General features: G+C 40.5%; 1 protein-coding gene across 7 annotated transcripts in view; it reads right to left on the bottom strand.

The window, feature by feature from the left end:
* SKAP1 (src kinase associated phosphoprotein 1) overlaps positions 1 to 19308 on the bottom strand; it is a 281290-nt gene extending 261982 nt beyond the window's left edge. For all 7 annotated transcript variants that reach the window (XM_006940253.5, XM_045044377.1, XM_045044376.1 and 4 more), the window contains exon 1: positions 19101 to 19308. In XM_006940253.5, coding sequence (XP_006940315.1) covers positions 19101 to 19146 — 46 coding nt within the window. In that variant the 5' untranslated portion in view covers positions 19147 to 19308. The remainder of the gene's footprint in view (positions 1 to 19100) is intronic.
* Positions 19309 to 20223: the final 915 nt, after the last annotated feature.

The following is a 20223-nucleotide window of genomic DNA, read 5'->3' as shown; positions in this document are numbered from 1 at the left end:
ATTGGTTATTGGTTATATCATAGATCCACATAATGAAATATTATATAGCCATTTAAACATAATATTCACGATGAAATTTTAAGAAATTCAGAAAATTCTCATAGTGTACTTTTAACACAATACAGAAGAAGAAAAAGGAGGAGGAGTAGGAGGAGAAAGAGGAAGAAATTGGAAGACTGACTTTACTCAACTTCAAGACTTGCTATAATGTTGCAGTGATCAAGACACTGGTATTGTTGAAAGATTGGACACACAGATCAATGAAACACAACAGAGAGTCTAGGGATAGGCCCACACAGAGTCCACTGATTTTTGACAAAGGAGTAAAGGCAATTCAACGGAGAGGGAATAGTCTTTAACAAATGGTGCTGGAACAACTGGACATCCATTCACCAAATTTTTTTTGAAAAGACACAGATCTTTACACCTTTCACAAAAATTAACTCAAAGTGGATCACAGACCTAAGCGTAAAACATAAAACCATAAAACTTTAGAAGATAACATAAGAAAAAATGTAGGTGACCTTGTTTTTGGCAATAAGCTTTTAGCTACAACACCAAAAGCATGATCCATGGAAGAAATAATTGGTAAGTTAGACTTCATTAAAATGGAAAACTTCTGCTCTGCAAAAGACAATAGGAGAATGAAAAGACAAGACACAGACTGATAGAAAATCTTTGCAAAACATACAACTGATAAAGGACTGGTAACTAAAATACACAAAGAATTCTTAAAACTCAACAATGAGAAAATTAAAAATCCAATTTGAAAATGGACAAAAGATCTCAGCAGATACCTCACCAGAGATGATATACAGAAGATGAAAAACCATATGAATAGATGCTCAGCGTTATGTGTCACTAAGGAATTGCAAATTAAAACAATAAGAAATCACTACATGCCTATTAGAACAGCAGTATTTACCCAATTGAACTGAAAATGTATGCCCATACAAAAACCTGTACATGGATGTTTACAGCAGTTTTATTCATAATTGCCAAAACTTGGAAGCAACCAAGATGTCTGTCTGTAGGTGAATGGATAAATAAACATCCAGACAATGGAATACTATTCAGTACTAACAAGCAATGAGCTATCAAGCCATGAAAAGATATGGGGAAATCTTAAGTGCATATCACTAAGTGGAAGAGGCCAATCTGAAAAGGCTACATATTGTGTAATTCCAATTATATGACATTCTGGAAAAGGTAATACTATAGAGACAGTAAAAAGATCAGTGGTTGGCAAGGGGTCCAACAGGAGTGGGGAAGGGGTGAATAGGTGAAGCTCAGAGGATTTTGGGGGCAGTGAAACCAGACTATACGATACTTTAATGGTGGATACACAACATTATGCATTTGTCAAAACCTGTAGAACTTTACAACACAGAGTGAGCCTTAATGTCTACAAATTAAAAAAAAAAAAAAAACCAACAACAACCAACACTTAGGAGGTTGGGGGATCTCAGGAAAGAATGCAGATTGTAGCAACATAATCTCACTGTATTACCAATAATGGAGGGAAACCTCACTGAAGGGGATGGGGGAAAAGGTACTGACCTAAGTAACTTTGGAAATAAGTGGAGTTTATAAGACTAAAGGCAAAAGAAACTGCACATAAATACTGGTCTTCAGTCAATGAAACTGGGAAACTGGGAAACTGGTCTTTTGTTTCCCAAAGGTGTATGGGTTAATGATTCTTATATTGCTATATGTGTATATTCTGATCAAACAATAAATGGATGATGAACGGTTGGAACCAGGTTTCTCCCTGTTGGAATGGAAAGGAGAAGAGCAGGTATGAAGAATAGCAAGGAGAGGAGTGTAGAATGAATTAGAATTGAAGACATTGTAAAAACTCATGTCTAATTTCATATAGATACAGATGGTTATATAGAGGAGTTTTTATAGATATATGTGTATATGGGATTATTATAAACACATGTGCTTCTTTGCTCTGTCAACAGAGAGGCCCTAAAAGAAACATCCCAGTACCGAAGAGCTCACCCAGAACCCAGATCTTGGTTTCTAATACCGATTTTCAATAAAAAGGAAAAAATCTCCTTGGAGAAATGGCTGATTCTAGAACTGGGGCAGGAGATATACAAGATGAGCCTGGAGTATGTTGTAGTGCCAGAAAGTAAGAATATGCCCCGAACACGCACTCACACACACATGATGAGCGTATCAAAAAAGTCACAGAAGCCACGTAAAAGAGGTCCCAATGGCCAAAGCTGGAACAATTTGAGCAATAAAATAAAGTAATATTGGATTACAATTCAAAGTATAAAATACGTATTCTTCATTAGTCCATACATTTAAACAAGTAACTCAAGAAATTAATAAATGAGAATGAAGAGACAAATCTCCAGTGCGGACGCATTCCAAATAATTTATGTAGATACTTCACTTCAAAGAAGGGGGAACATATGGGGTGCCTGGGTGGCTCAGTCGGTTAAACACCTGACTCTTGATTTCAGTTCAGGTTATGACCTCATGGTTCGTGGGTTTGTGCCCCAAGGCAGGCTTTTCATTGCCAGTGTGGAGCCTGCTTGAGGTTCCCTCTCCCTCTTTCTCTGTCCCTCCCCTGCTCGCACTCTGTCTCTCTCTCTCTCCCAAAATAAATAAACGTAAAAAAAAAAAAATTGTTTAAGAAGAGGGAACATAAAATGCCACCCCTTAAGTGTAGGCTTCACATACAGACTTCCTTCTAAAGAATGCAGTACTGAAAGGCGGAATAAAGAGTAACTTTACAGTAAAGAAACCAGACAAACATTGCATCAACCAGGTGATCAAGGTCAATACCAACAGTCATGAATCATCTTAATATTACATACCCTCAACATGTGATAAGAATGGCACTTTACCACTGTGATATTCCTCACCAAAATTCATAGCCCTAGTCTAGTCATGAGAAAAACATCGAATTCTAATATAGGCACATTCTACAGTACAACTGACCAGTGCTCCTCAAAACCTTCAAGGTCATCAAAAACAAGGAAAATTTGAGAAACTGTGACAGCCAAAAGGTATGTAAGGAAACTAAATTAAGTAAGGTATCATCAATAGGATCCTGGGGCAGAAAAAAGGATATTAGGTAAAAACTAAGGGAAAGAGAATACACTATGAACTTTAGTTAATAACATATCTGTGTGGGCTCATGAACAGTAACAAATGTTACCATACTAACGTTAAATGTTCATAATAAGGGAAACTGGGAAGAAGGGGAAATAGAACAGTGTACTACTGCTCCATTTTTCTGTGAATCTAAAACTGTTCTAAAAATAAGAAGTCTATTAATTTTCAAAAAGCGGTGTACAGTATAATTTTAACATTTTGAAAAAAAAAGGAGGGAGGACTGGAGACGTACTTGTACGTCTATCTTCGTTTCACTTGGTGGTGATGTGCTGAGCTGGTTCATAGTTGTGAGCAGGGAAGGAGGCCACCTGGGCAGATAGAAAGTCGGGAACGAAGAGGAATCCTGTGAGAGAGGGGTGGTCACAGTGTATACTTTATTCCCACAGATGATAAATGTATACAGTTGGCCCTTGAACAACCTGAGTGTGAACTGACCAGTCCACTTAGGTGCAGATTTTTTTTTTATAAATACAGTACAGTCTTGTAAATGTATTAATGTATTTTCTCTTCCTTATGATTTCTTTATAACATTTTCTTTTCTCCAGCTTACTTTATTGTTTTCTTTAATGTTTATTTATTTTTGAGAGAGAGAGAGAGAGAGAGAGAGAGAGAGAGAGAGAGAGAGCGAGCATGAGCAGGGGAGAGCCAGAGAAAGAGGGAGGCACAGAATCTGAAGCAGGCTCCAGGCTCTGAGCTGTCAGCACAGAGCCTGACAGGGGGCTGGAACCCATGAACCGTGAGATCATGACCTGAGCTGACATCGGACGCTTAAATGACTGAGCGACCCAGGTGCCCTGCCAGTTTATTTTTAGAATACAGTGTATGGTGCATATAACATATAAAATATGTGTCAATTGACTGCTTATGTTACTGGTAAGGCTCTGCTCAATGGTAGGCTACTAGTAGTTAACTTTTGGGGGAGTCAAAAGCTATATGAGGATTTTCAACTGTAGGGTTGGGTGGGGGAGGGGGGAGGAGGCAGCAGCCCTAACCCACACGTTCAAGGATCAACTATATAGTATTTTGTACTTCTACCCTCCTTACTGTACTCTTGTAAGTAAAGTATCCTATGTAATTGTATTTCTTTTTTTTTTTTCAACGTTTTTTATTTATTTTTGGGACAGAGAGAGACAAAGCATGAACGGGGGAGGGGCAGAGAGAGAGGGAGACACAGAATCGGAAACAGGCTCCAGGCTCTGAGCCATCAGCCCAGAGCCCGACGCGGGGCTCGAACCCACGGACCGCGAGATCGTGACCTGGCTGAAGTCGGACGCTTAACCGACTGCGCCACCCAGGCGCCCCTGTAATTGTATTTCTATATACTAAAAGTGTTAAAAGAACATCAACAGGATATAATTACCCCCCAATGATATTAAGAAAAGCTTGCCATTTTTGTTATGAGCTTGCTTTTTCAAATTACTTTTTTGCAAAGCTTCCTTTCCAAATGTTAATTCACGTGCAAGTGTCATCTCCTCAGGAATAAAATAACACAAAGACAATCTCTGCTGTCTGTCTCATCTGTTTTTTAAAAATCAGATCTAAAATTACACCCACAACTTAGTAGATAAACAAGTGTATAAACAAGAAAAATATAAATAAAAGCGGGGCACCTGCGTGGCTCGGTTGAGCGGCCGACTTTAGCTCAGGCCACGATCTCATAGGGGGTTCATGAGCTCGAGCCCCACATTGGGCTCTGTGCTGACAGCAGTGAGAGCTGAAGGGTCAGAGGTGCCTCAAGAGTGTTGAGGTGCCGAACTGTGACCTCGGATTCTCTGTCCCCTTCTCTCTTTGCCCTTCCCCAGCTCGCACTCTCTCTCTCAAAAATAAAGAAAACATTTGAAAGAAAAAATGAGTTAAAAGCAAGAGCTATAAGGGCTGTATGAGGGATTATATATCCAGTATTATACACACTTGCCTACTCATTTTATGAAGCCAGCATAACCCTGACATCACAACGTGATAAAGATATTAAGGAAACAAAAATTACAGATCAATATATAATACATTTGTCTTTCAATTTAGATGATGCCACTTACAGTGATTACGACCAGAAGGTGCCTGCACAACCCTGATCAGAAACACACTCCTCACCACTGAACAGGAAAGAGATTTTAAAAGGTCTCTCAACATATCAGCTCCTATATTTAACCCAGCTCACCAAGCTAACTATAGGTTTTCTGTTAAGCAATCAACCTTTTACAAACAAGTCTTCTAACATAAACATCACATCCTGCCACAACAGGATGCCTTAGGATCCTGCAATTGCATAACCCAGCGTGGAAAACACCACTGTGTAAGAACACTCTTGAGGCACCTCTGACCCTGCAGCTCTCACTGTGTATAATACTCAACGTTACAGGCTCTGCACATCGTTACCTTCAACTGGTAAGTGAGCAAGACGAACCACATGGTGTAAATGTCTTCACATCAAAAAGAAAAGACAAAATGAGAAACATACCATCAACAATGCCACTTTTTTCCTACACATCTTCATTCTTCAACAAATATTTGTTGAGTGCTTAATACATGCCAAGTACTGGAAAAAGTGAATTAGATCTAAACTCTATCATAAGAGTATACAGTCTAGCAGAGAATACAGACTTAAATAGGCAATTAGAATAAACTGTGATATGAGTTAATTGTGCTAATATGAAAAGGAAGGGAGGCCACAACCCCATGGTATAGGCACCTCATCTAGGGAGGGCAGTAAGTCAGGGGAGACCTCTTAGAGAACTGATCTTTTATCTGAAATTCCCAAATTAGCAGGCTAAGTATGTATGTTGTGTGTGGGAGAAGGTAGGGAGTTGGTGGAACTAGGAAAAGAATGGCACAAGCATGGGAATATCATGTACAAAGGTCCTGAGGTGACAGATCTCAGTTCAGCTGGAGAGACTGAAAGAGTCTCAACTTAGACAGCAGAAGGTTAGAGGTGAGAGGGACAATGGTGAAAGATTACTCTGGAAGGAAGGCTTATAGTAGCATATGGTATTTCGTACTAAAAGTAATATACAGTGATTTTAAGTCCCATATTTAAAAGGTAAACTCAGCTCTGGCAAAGCTGTATCTGCATTTCATAGTTCATAGATGCTCTAAAACAGACTCCCTCAGCTTCTAGGCAGCTTATTTGGACATCTATTCCAGCAAGTCAGAGTAGGAAAAGAAGACAGAAGGATAAGGGAACAGAAGGTTATGTGGAACACTGTAGAAGTACTATGATCATCATACCCCTGCAGGATCTAAGGCCAGCTGAAAAGATTCTTGGCAGGATGTGTCCAAGATCACTAGGTTTTGTAGACTGGTGCAAGTTTCTGACATTTTCCCAAATATCTGACCTTGTCCATTTACTCTTTCGTTTATTTTGAGGACAATGATATCTTATGGGTCACATTTACTACTAAGATACTTGGGTATTCTTTTTCCTTTTAGGATTTTAAAAAATTTATTTATTTATCTTGAGAGAGAGAGAGAGAGACAGAGTATCGCAAACAGGCTCTGCACTGTCAGTGAGTGAGGAACCCGATATGGGGCTTGAACCCACGTACCTTGAGATCATGACCTGAGCCGAAATCAAGAGTCAGGCGCTTACCCGAATGAGCCTCCTACGTGACCCTGGGTATTCTTTACATTAAATTAAATATCACAACTATTCCTTTAAATTATATATTCCTATTTTACAGAAGAAACCAGCCTGGTTGCTAATCCAGCTTCTACAAAGTCTCATTGACAGCTTCTGGTGGAAAGAAACCAAAATTTCTGATTCCCTATCACAGGTACACTGAAGATATCAGACCGTTAAGATTTCTGCAGTCACTCTTAAATGTCACACTGAAATTCAATCTTTAAAACTTCAGTGTTTGATTTTTCCTACCCCAATCAATAATGGAAGTCTTCAAGGAAATCTTGTCTATTTTCATACCAATTAAATAAAAGTATAATAGAAGGGGATAATTACTTTCAGTTTGTTTAAAACTTGTTTTAAACTTTGCATTACATTTTTATCTGGCAATTAATTGCAATCCTTAAGGCATATATTTTTTGCCTTCTGTTAAGAGGTAAACTTATTGGCAAGGCTAAAATCATACCCACCAGCTTTGTTTTGGCTTGCAGGAAGTTGTCAGCATACAACAGAGAAATTATCAGCATGTTCTGGTTGTGGTTTGCTTCAACCTGCTGATTGTTTCTGCCCCATGACCCAAGAATTGTGGTGTTTATATTTTTAATTTTCTTTCTACCTCCTGGAGGGGGGAAAATGACAATACCTGTATACTCACAGCACAGAGAGAAAACCAGAACCTAAAACACAGCGAGTACTTTAGATTAAGTTTTAGCTAGTGGCCAAACTAAAATTCTAGGATTAACACATCTGCAATCTATTTGAGAGTCTAAAAATTTATCCTACAGAAATATTTTCACATGTACACAAAGATGCACAGAGATAGGTTCTCTACAGCACTGTGGAAATATTTTTAAAAATTGGGAAAAACTTAAACATCCATCAATAGAAAAATAGTTACAAATTTTGCAACACCAGGCAGCAATTTATATATATGCATGGATAGACAGATTCACATGGAAAAGTATATAATACTAAAAAATCAAGTAGTCTTATTTCTATGTTGTGTAAATATTCTATAATAAAAATATATCCATGAGAACTCTCACACACTGCTGGTAGGAGTGTAAAATAAGTATAATTGCTTTGGGAAACTGGAGTTTCTAATAAAATTAAACATATACCTACCCTATGACCCAGTAATTCTACTCCTAAATATTTATCTGAAAGAAGTGAGTGCTTATGTTCACAAAGCAAGTTATGTAAGAGTGCTCACAGCAGCTGTATTCACAATAGCCCCAAACTGAACAGCTCAATGTCCATCAGCAGAAAAATGGATAAACAAAATATGGAATATGGGATACTACTCTGCATAAAGGATAAGATAAAACTGATACACAGAACAACAGGGATAAATCACAAAAATACGATGTTGAGGACAGACACAAAAGAGATCATATTGATTCATGAAGTTCCAGAACAACTACAGTAATCCATGATGATAGAGGTCAGAATAGCGGTTACCTCTGGGGAGGGCTACTAACTGGAAAGGAAACTTTTCAGGATGATGGAAATGTTTATATCTTAATCTGGGTGGCGGTCACACAGGTGTTTACATATATTAAAGTCATCGAGTTGTAACACTTAAGATTAGTGCATTTTATGTACATAAATCATACCTTAATGAAAGAAGGAAGGGAGAAAGGGAGGGAGGGAGGAATGGATAGATGGATTGAGGGAGGAAGAGGTTCATATAAAAAGTTATCAGAAAGGAAAAATTATTTAAATTTTTTTAAATGTTTATTTCTTTTTGAGACAGAGACAGAGTGTGAGCAGGGGAGGGGCAGAGAGGGAGACACAGAATCTGAAGCAGGCTCCAGGCTCTAAGCTGTCACCACACAGCGCAACGCAGGGCTTGAACCCACAAACCGCGAGATCATGACCTGAGCCAAAGTTGGACACTTAACCAAATGAGCTGCCCAGGAGCCCCAGAAAAATTATTTTAAAGGCAGTGTGATTTTCAGGAGGTTTATTAGACCACAGCTAAGAGATATTTTCTGCATCATCTTGAGCAAAGCAGCCAGATACATGAGGACATACTGTATGATTGAATAAGCAAAGCTGAACTTTGCTGTTAGAAATCAGAGGCGTGCTTGCTTATAGGTGTGGGTAGGTACTAAAGGACACAGAGGGTCTCTGGAAGTTTTGGTAACGTTTTTGCCTTTGTTTTGGGGATGTGTTCTTTTTGTGACGACTCACTGAGCTGTATATTTATGATTGAGCATTTTTCTGGAAGTATATTGTACCCAATAAAAACATCACAAAATAGGGGGTACTGGGTGGCTCAGTTGGTATAGCGTCCAACTTCTGCCCAGGTCATGATCAGGCTCTGTGCTGACAGATCAGAGCCTGGAGCCTGCTTCAGATTCTGTGTCTCCCTCTCCTTCTGCCCCTCCCCTGCTCACACTCTGTCTCTCTCTCTCAAAAAGATGAATAAATATTTAAAAATAGTTTTTAATAAATAAAAAACAACACAAAATAAAACAAACAAAAAGAGGTATTTTCAGTAGCTAAATACCCCAGCATTCTCCATATATTTGAGTTATAAGATACACTACCTTAATTAATTCCAACTCAACTACAATATTGGTTTGCATAAGTAAAAATATGTGTCACAGGACACATTTTAGCAAAGCTCCTACTATGTGAATAAACACCTTATTTCCTTGTATCATACTAACATTAGAATGTCAACAATGTTAGGAGGAGACCCTAGATGAGAATTTAAGTAACCCATAAATGATTTTATCAAACCCATCAGCTTTCAGTAAAGCTCGCTCTCTGGATGTTAAGACCACTTTGTTCCTGAGCCCACATCTGTCCTATCTTCCATGTAAAAGCTGGATAGTAAAATTAAGCAGTGGAACTCAAAGACTCCAAACCTGAAAAGCCATCTGTTAGAATCATCTAACCTATAATGCAGCACTGACAAACCGGAAAAGCAAGCAATGAACTTGGAAACACAGGGGAAATAAATATGAATAAATGTAGCAGAAATTATAGGATTTCTGTAGGGTGTAATGGCTTATGATGTGAAAAAATGAGATCTATGATAGTTATGTCAATATGTTAAGATTCTCAGATGATGGTAAAACTTGAAACTTATCTTATTTTTCCAATATTTAAAGTGACTGAAAATTGTTTAAGTATTACAAGTATATAATGAGGAAAAAATGTTATTATCTTAATTGGTGGCACCAAAATTCCTCTTAGAGAGACAACTGTCACCGTTTGGAAAAGTAACTTGTTTCTCTGTGTGGGTGTTGGGGGGAGGAGGAGCCTAAAAAATTCAACAGACAGCTAAACTATCTTTTCAGTTGGCCAGGGAAATAGAGTTGTTGTTGTTGTCTTTTTCTTTTTTTCTTTTTGGTTTTGTTCCAGATAGGATAAAGGGAGAAAGTGCCTATGAGAAAGCATAGGCTGAGAACTACATCAGGTGAAGAGTCAGAGGGCACTCTCTGATGACTGGGGTGGCAAAGATTTAGGAATAGGGATGCTTAATATTCAAATTTAAATAATTTGCATTACTGCTATGTAAACCCCTCATCCCTCCTCCTGTTCCCCCTAAAATTCCAGTGATGTCTTCTACAATTGCAGGGGCTTCACATGAGTAGGCTTTTGTGGAAACTGAGGAAAAGGGTCTATCTAGGCCAGGGTTTCTCAATCTTGCACTACTGACATTTGGGGTTGTATGATTCTTTGCTTGTGGGGGCTGTCCTATGCATTGTAGGAAGTTTAGCATCAGGCCTGGTCTCTACCCACTAGATTCCATAGCACCTCCCCAGTTGCAACAACAAAAAACGTGTCCATGTGTTGCCAAAAGTCCCCTGAGAAACAAAATCATCCGATTTGGGAACCAAAAGTTTACGCCTACGTGACTCAGGGCAGCTAAGAGCCTGGAAGGAAAAGTACCCTGAGAATGCATGCTCCTTGAGAATTATTAGGATTTTGAGGAGACGTCTGGGCTTCCACAGGGAACAGATCATGCCTAAAGTTCAAAAGGTCGGGGCAGCCCACCCAACACCTAGGGTATACCCACAATGAAGCTCAAATATTTCTACCTATTTAAAAAATGTTTTTTTAAAAAACAAAAAGGAAGAAGAGGAAGAGTAAACCTTTCTTTTTTTTCTACTGAGAAGTAATGCAAAAGTACTATTTTACAAACACAAACACACACACACACACACACACACACACAGCATTCTACAACAAGATAAGGAGCCCATATTTTTCCTAACTTAACAATGAAGCTAATATCTCTCCTTCTTCCATAAATTTTCGCATAGAATGATCACTGGACTCTAATCTAAGGAAGGATAGAAATGGAGGAGACTCGGAAAGAACCCCTACAAACTTCCCGTAATTTAGAGAGGCAAGGGTGAATCACTGACATAGGTAAAAGGCCACACCTCAGAGCTTTCCTATAAAGAGGCAAAAGCAAACAAAACAAAACAAACTAAACCAAAAAAATCAATAAGACTTTCTCTAAGAAAATAATTTTTTAAAAATTTACCAAATATTTATATGATGTTTAGTCCACGCCAGACACTATTGTAAGTTCTTTTCAAATATTCATTCCCTTGTTCCCCATGTAAATTCTATGAGATAGGTACTATTATGATTCCCATTTTACAGATGAGCAAACTGAGACCCAAAGTCAACCAGGTAGTAAGAAAGTGGCAGAGTCAGGATTTGAATTTAGGCAAACTAAACACACACACACACACACACACACACACACACACACACACACACAAAACCATACAGGACCTGTGAGAAAACACTCAAATTCAAAGAGAAAAGATCATCTTGAAAAACTAGAAAAAAATGCCTTCCTCTGAAGTAGATTTATTATTTAAAAAAATTTTTTTAATGTGTCTTTATTTTTGAGAGATATAGAGAGACAGAGCATGATCAGAGAAGGGGCAGAGAGAGAGGGAGACACAGAATCAGAAGCAGGCTCCAGGCTCTGAGCTGTCAGCACAGAGCCTGACATGGTATTCAAACTCATAGACTGTGAGATCATGACTTGAGCCAAAGTTGGATGCTTAACTGACTGAGTCACCCAGGGGCCCCAAGTAGATTTATTATTAAAAAACAGATGTATAGAAAATTTCTAATTTGTATTCTCAAAAACATACAAAACTCAGATCTATAAGCCAGAGCTTTGCAGATGTAATGACAAGGAAGCAATGAGTGATAAGGAAAAAATACATGGAATTTTTTTTTTTAATTGAATGCTGAATTTAAAATCATGATGAAGGGGCGCCTGGGTGGTGCAGTCGGTTAAGCGTCCAACTTCAGCCAGGTCATGATCTCGCGGTCTGTGAGTTCGAGCCCCGCGTCAGGCTCTGGGCTGATGGCTCAGAGCCTGGAGCCTGCTTCCGATTCTGTGTCTCCCTCTATCTCTGCCCCTCCCCCGTTCATGCTCTGTCTCTCTCTGTCCCAAAAATAAATAAACGTTGAAAAAAAAATTTTTTTTAAATAAAATAAAATAAAATAAAATAAAATCATGATGAAGTCAGTGACAGATAGAACAATAAAAAAGGTGAATTGGAGACAGTAGTTTAAGGTTTAATATATATCTTAACGTATACTCCAATGTGACAAAATAAAGCAAACGGAGCAGAAGTAGTGATAATAGAAAACTTCCCCAAGTTAAAGACCTGAGTCTACAGGTCAAAATGGTTCATTACAAACTGAGAAAAGTTATTTTAAAAATCTAAAACTTTGACACTATCTAGTGTCATTTCTGAGAGCAAAGAAAAACATCCTATAAACATCTAGGCAGAGGGTGGGAGAAATGGGCTACAAAAGAAATACATCAGGCTGGCATCAGACTTCTCCTCCACAAAACTGAAGGCCAGAAGATAATGGGATACTTCTAGAGAGTGAATTAGTAGGAAGGGGAAGAAATGGGCAGAGTGCAAGTCTAGAACTTTCTGTACACACGTAAGTTTAAAATTTTTTTAATGTTTTTTTTTAATGTTTATTTATTTTTGAAGAAGAGAGACAGAATGCAAGCGAGGGAGGGGCAGAGACCGAGGGAGACACAGAATCCGAGGCAGGCTCCAGGCTCTGAGCTGTCAGCACAAAGCCTGATGCGGGGCTCCAACTCAAAAACCACGAGATCATGACCTGAGCCGAAGTCGGATGCTTAACCGACTGAGCCACCCAGGCGCCCCTACACACCTAAGTTTATATGAAACTAGATAGACACATTCTTGGACATGCAGGGGATAAGGAAGTGTAGTATCAAAGAACCCTTCCTGAGGGGTGCCTGGGTGGCTCAGTCGGCTCAGTCTGACCTTGGCTCAGATTGTGATCTCACTGCTCACGGGTCCAAGCCCCACATCGGGCTCTGTGCTGACAGCTCAGAGCCTGGAGCCTACCTCAAATTCTGTGTCTCCCTCTGTCTCTGCCCCTCCCTCGCTTGCATTCTGTCTCTCTTCTTCTTCAAAAAAAATAAACATTAAAAAAAGATTTTTTTTAAAGGAACCCTTCTTGAGAAATTCACCCAGTATTATATTCTAGATCATCATCTACTAGGGCCTTATGCAGTGTCCAATCCAGTAGCCAGCATGGCTACTGAGCAGCTGAAATGTAGCTAGCGCAATTGAGGAACCGAAATTTTTAATTTAATTTAAACGTAAATAGCCACCTATGGCTAGTGGCCACCATATTAGCCCAGTTTAAATATCTAAGAGAGGGGCGCCTGGGTGGCGCAGTCGGTTAAGCGTCCGACTTCAGCCAGGTCACGATCTCGCCGTCCGTGAGTTCGAGCCCCGCGTCGGGCTCTGGGCTGATGGCTCAGAGCCTGAAGCCTGTTTCCGATTCTGTGTCTCCCTCTCTCTCTGCCCCTCCCCCGTTCATGCTCTGTCTCTCTCTGTCCCAAAAATAAATAAACGTTGAAAAAAAAAAAAAAAAAAAATTAAATATCTAAGAGAGATAAAATTAAAAGTTCAAGAATGAAAAAACCATGGTACAAAAAGTAAGCAAGGAGCAAATCAAAGGGAAAAAACAGTATTATATCTATGGTTTAAAAATATTATGCAAATGTCAGAAAATAATTATTGTAATATACATAATAAAATATTAACAATTCTGAGTCTAAAATCTCAGATTATATCAGGAATTTCACATTTCACCTGAGAGGAAAGAGCCAAAAGAAAAGATTCATTCTTAGTGTTGCTAAATCAAAGGGACATGGTGCTTTTTTTTAAGCCATAAGAGAAAAAATATCAGTGGAATAACACCTGAATATATAACTTCTAGATCACTGGCAAGAAAAAAATAATTTTAATGATCTGAGAAAATTCTCAAGAGACCTTAGGAATTGAAAGACTGTAAGTGGAAAGATCACTATATAAAACTATCCACACACTATGTCCCAACTTTTAAAGTACGTACATACAATAAAAGCTGACAGAAATACATGGAACTTGTTAACAATTGTTGACCATGGGTGACTGTGTATCATTGTGTGTGTTCTAAATTTTCTACAATGAGCATTATTACCTTTATAATCAGAGAAAATTTTAACATGGAAAAAGAAGAATGGTTACATCTCACCTGCCGGTAGTCTCTCCTATCTAGAAGACAATCCGGTATCACAAATTAAGCAAAAAAGACTCTTGAGCAGCCAAATGCATGTCACAAAGTCTACACCTAAAGATTTGGGTACTGTGTTCATCTAAAGAGCCCTTCATACCTTCTTTTACACATCTCAATCCCAACAAGCTTGATTCCCTCATATTCCAGTAGCAGTATGGCTCCAGACACACTGAGAGCAATGTAAAGTGATAGACCCGACCTTGCAGTAGGAAAAAAGTGACAAAAATAAAAAGAGAAAACAGATGTTGACCTTCACAAGGCAGTCCGGGGGCAACTGGGACAAAAACAGCTCTAAACAACTCAATATGTTTCCACAAAGTTTGATAACCTATATTCACTGTAACAACTCTTGAGTTACAGATTGGCTAGTTGAGGAAGTGAGAAAGTGAGGACGTGAGAAAAATTCCAAATACATTTTAGAAAAAGATTAATCACAAATTTTATGATAAAAAGTTAGAGTGCTTCATTAAAGAGAATCAAACTATCAAGAGTAACTCACTCTTACCAGTTCCACAGAGTTGGAATTTTACTGTACTGAAAAGAATTTTAGGGTTGGTTGCATCGACCAAAACAAATCTGGAGAACAATCTAGAAGGAAATGATTAATTACTATTTCTTTCCAAGGAAGTTTAAAAATTAGTAACCATAGGCATATCAGAATTAGTGTTCACACAGCAGTTGCTACTAAATGCAGCTGGGATGTGGATGTTGTTTTGGCTTTACTCCACATTCCCAGCAGGATCTAGGTACCTTGTAGGTAGTTGGCACCTATTAGCTCTTAGGGTAAAATCAGTAGGTCCCATTCCATCACACACGGCACATTTTGAACTGAAGAAATAAATATATATTCAACCTCCTTCATACTTGCCTCTTGTGCTTCTTACTTCAAAAGCAGGGAGAGAAAGACAAGGAAGAAACTGATTATGTCTATATCTATGGAGCAAAGATTATGCAAACTGCCAGCACACCATTGTTTTTGTTTTCAGTATGGTTATCACAAAACAAAAACAAAAAGATAGCTTCTACATCTCAAGCCTGATTATTTGAAAACAGACCTGAATATTTCCTCCTCTTTCAATAAGGCAGTAAACAAACACTTTTCATTTTACTTATCTGTAAGGTACTTATTTGCTGATATGGACTAGTTACAATTTCTATAAGAGAGCTTGACAGAGTCTGAGGAGGCTATTTCCTGAGTTACTCTAAAAGTACTCTCACTGCTTTAACATTTGCCAAAACTCCAAGAAAGCATTAAAAAAAAAAAAAAATCCCCACCCTCCACACACCCCCAGAGCTAACAAGAGAAAAATATAATCATAACCTCAGTTAATGGTCCTTTAGCACTCTGACCACTCTGACATCTGCAAGCTTCTTTTTGTCTTTTGTTTGTCCCTTTTTCTTTTAAAGAGCGCTACTGGGGCGCCTGGGTGGCTCAGTCGGTTGAGCTTCCACCTTTGGCTCAGGTCACGATCTCACGGTTCATGAGTTTGAGCCCCGCGTCCGGCTCTGTGCTGACAGCTCGGAGCCTGGAGCCTGCTTTGGATTCTGTGTCTCCCTCTCTCTCTGACCCTCCCCCGTTCATGCTCTGTCTGTCTCTGTCTCAAAAATAAACATTAAAAAAAAAAAATTAAAGAACGCTACTGATTGTTTATCTGATTAACAAAAGTTAATACATGGTCATTGTCACAATTCCAACAACATGAAGGTGTATGAAATAAAAGTAATGATCTCTGTCTCCCCCACCTTCTTATTCCCCTCCCAAAGAAACCAATGCTAACAGGTAGGTGTATATTCTTACTTCTTCCTAGGCTTACAAAATAATACATAATATATGGGAGGGAGGGCATGGTTCACCTTTTTGTTCTCAAACAAAAACAGATCATATATGTTATTGTGCGCCTTGCTTTTAGTCTTAAACCTATGGACATTTTCCAAGCCAATATATACAGATATAGTACATTCTTTTTAATGGCTGCAAAATATTCCATAAGATGGATAATTCATTCATACCATCGCCCCACCTTTCCCAACTCATGGACATTCGAGATGGATCCTTGTACGCATACCTCCTGTCCTTTAATTTCAGCAATACAGATTCCCAGAAGTTGAGTTTTTGGGTCAAATGAAACATTTCCAAATGTTTAAAATTTTATCCTTAAACAAAATTAATTGTAGACCTTCAGCATTTCTGTTCCCTTCTTCCTTATGCAAAATTTTGGCATAAACCTTTCATAATGCTTTGCATATTTTATTTTTAAAAGCACACACATTATGTCAAAAAATGCCCCTGTCATTTATGCTCGTGTAGTTATAAATAAATAAATGCTTAAGTTATGGCTGTGATGGCCAGCATTAAATCACCGTGCAAATGCTTATGCCTTGGTTTATGAAAGTAGTAATTCATTGTGGAAACCCCACCACCACAGCCATGTGGCAGCACTAAAGTGGCAGCTCTCTCACCCTGTGACTCTCTCCACTGAGTGACAATATAGAGATCAGGACCTACATATTTTCTAATTGTCAACAGTTAACCTTAAAAAGTGTGTGTGGGAGGGGCCAGAGAAGGGGGGAGACAAGTACACAGTAACAGACGATAAATTGATAGCCATTATGGGTTTCTAATATCCACAAATTATTTGTAGTACAATGAATAATTCTACTGGTCTACACCAGAGACTGTATTCCATAAAAAACAAAATCTAAAAAAAAATTTAAAAAAAATCTATAACCAATATGTTGCTATGATTCCATGAACCTTTCAAAAACATAGTCTTCAAACATTTTTCAATAGAATTATTGGTTGGTTGGAATCCCACTTTTATCTTTTTCCCCCTCTAGTTCAGATTCAGATTCCAATTGCAAACTTAAAAAAAAAAAGGCCTTAAAGAAATACATTAACCAACGAAGCTCCTTAAAATTTAATCTCAGACTCCTCTGTATATTCTAAAGATGCAAGCACCAACAGACATTGTTAAGACACAGCAAGTTTGATACAGAAGTATGTGACATGCAATTAATCTCCATTCATACCCTGCTCTACTTGTCAGCAAACAAAGGTTCTGCTTTAGAAGGAGATCTGAAGACTTCAATTAAAAACAGTCAGCTAACAAGAAAATAATCTAAGCTAAAGGAAGGTGGCAGGTGCAGAAATGAGTTGTTTACCAAAGTGTCAGTTTTGAACAATAAAGAACTGCACATCAAAAATGTTGAAGGAGTGGATTTCACTGCAAGCCTCTGAAAATAAAAAGGAATTTTCTACTAAGGCTGCACACAGAACGGAAGTATAGTTTAATGAGCTTGTAAAATAGGTTTTCTCTCATCAAATGACAGATACCAATAAAAAGAATCACTTTATATTTTTTAATGCAAGGGCAGAATTAAACTTTTCGCCACAGTTCCTTGTCTCCCAGGAACCACACTCACAGCCTCTCTTTATACTTAACATCGAATATTCAACCAACAACAGAGGGAAAGGCTGGATTGCTTCTTCTCAGACACCCAGATGATGCTATTTTAGCCTATAAATACTTTTTTACTCTGAAAGTTTAGATTTACTCAGGTCATAAGTAAAGTGGATTTTGGAAGCTTCACCTTAAAAGAAATACCTAGTTGACAGCTTTTACATAGAAGCAATCCAGAATGGAAACAGTGCTACAAACAGCGACCAAAAGGACTGCCAAATATTTGATTAGGAGGCATTTATACCAAGATAACAAGGTAATGGAGATATAAAACCAATTAAATTGAGAGAAACTGGAAAAAAAAAAAATACTCCTTGCCAAAAGTCTGACCTGCCCAAAGCAGGCCATCTGTTAAATATGTGTCAAAAATGTCACTCGGATGCCAAAAGGCTTAATTCCGAGTAGTTTCCTCCTGGGGCCCTTATGCAAGCACAGATTCCAGGCCTCTGTCCTTCCAGGAAGGTCAGTTACAGGGAAGCAAGTTTCTTGCACGAGAAAAAGTGTGAATGGAGCAGGTGATCTTTCGAGTGTTAAGAAGGATGTGTCGAGTGTTGCTGAGTATGACCTTAACTCTTAAAAGGACTGCTTAGGAACGATAGTTTGAAGGTACACACCCTAGGATGGGGCATTTCTAGAAAAGTCAGAAATGTAATAATACTGCGTGTCAGCCTGCCCTGGGTGGGCAGCAAGACCTCCCCCTCCACCCCGCCCCAGAAGTCTGCAGGCTGGCAGAGGGAGGCTCGGGCTTTGGGCGCCAGCAAAACTCCCATTAACCCCCAGGCCTTGGCCGACAGCATCCCACGAGCCCCTCGCACCCCCCTGAGAGCCTCGGGGGAGCTCTGAGCAGGAGGTTGAGGGACTTCGGGGCTGGGGAGGGAGGAAGAAGGCAAAGCCCCACAGGCGCGGTGGTGGGGGCTGTCCCCAGGAGACCGGGAACGTGAGGAGCGCCCCTGCGAACCTGGCTGGAAGGTGGTTCGGAAGCCTGGGAGGTTACGTGGAGGAGTGGAGACGCCTCGAGGAAAAAGAAAATGTGGAACTGAGCGGGGCGAATGGGACCCTTAGCGGGCAGAATGAAAATGTGGCTCTGCAGAGTTGAGGGTTCTAGAAGCCTTGAGGCTCTAGAAGGTGGAGGGTGATGGAGCTGCAAAGAGAGGCCGGCCTTGGGAGCCTCTGGCGTCCCGGGTGGGGGCCTCCAGCTCCGCACCAGAGGGACTCCCCGGGGGGGGGAGGGGGGGGCCGGCGGGAGGGGGCCTGGGGCTGGGCCAGGGCGTTACCTTCCATGAGCCAACGGATCTCCTCGGGGAGGGCGACGGCCTGCATTTGGCCGGGCGGTGAGGAGGCCGGAGTGTGAGGCGGGAGAGGGGCCGTGAAGGCCTGGTGCCAAGGCGGGCGGGCTGGCGGGCGGCGGTTGCCGGGCGGAGGCACCTGTACCTCTGTCTCCGCCGCCGCCTCCCGGCCTGGCCGCAGGGCGGGGCCGCGGGCCCGGGGCGCGCTCAGGAAGTGGCGCGCGCGGCGGGCGGGGGGCGCGCCCCGGGCGGTGGGGGCGGGGGGGGGGGGGCGGACACCTGTGCGCGGGTGCACGCGCCACTCCCGGGGCGCCCTCAGGTGGAAGACCTGGGGGCGGGGGGGCCGCCGCACAGGCAAAGCCCCACCAGCACAAAAGACTCAACCCAAAGGAACCTGGTCTTCTGGGAGACTTTCTATCCTCAGCCCTGGACAGTTGACCTCAAGGGACAGGCTTAAAAGCCACGGTGGTGCCCGAAACGGGGCGCGGAGAGGCAGAATCCCAGGAGAGCCGTCCTCTCCCAGCCCAGCAGCAGCAAGCAATTCCCGATCCAGCTCGCACTTCCACGCCCAGGAAACCAGGGCAGAACGTTCACTATCTCAGGCAAACCGGATGTCTAAAGGGAATGGCCGTAGGTCCCAATAAATAATGCAAAGCCACCAACGTTTAGGAGAAGCAGAGGCAGGGCTGCAGCAGATACAGGGAGCCCCGTGTCCCTTCCTCCCTGAGGCTAAAAGGATGTGAGGAAGGGGAGGGGCAATCTGGAGAGAAGGGTGAGGGAGAGGGGAACCAAGCCTTTTCCCTCTAAGGGAGGGGGGGAGTGAAAGACCACAGAAAACGTGTTCTCCTCCCCTCATCCGAAGTACAGTGGGGGTCAGTGTCCTGGTTGTGACACGGTACTGTAATATTGCAAGATGTTACCATTGAGGGAAACAGGGTAAGGGGTAGACAGGATCACTCTATCATCTCTTTGAACTTTCGTGAGTCTCAGCGATCGCAGAATAGTTTTGTGGGGGTTTTAAAGCACAATACCCCCCCAAACCAAGAGCACACTGTATACACTGTATGTTAGCTAACTTGACGATAAATTACATATTAAAAAAATAAAGTAC

The sequence above is a fragment of the Felis catus genome, chromosome E1 (assembly GCF_018350175.1).
Source record: "Felis catus isolate Fca126 chromosome E1, F.catus_Fca126_mat1.0, whole genome shotgun sequence".
Classification (NCBI taxonomy): Eukaryota; Metazoa; Chordata; class Mammalia; order Carnivora; family Felidae; genus Felis; species Felis catus.
This window is presented reverse-complemented; position numbering and strand designations above follow the sequence as displayed.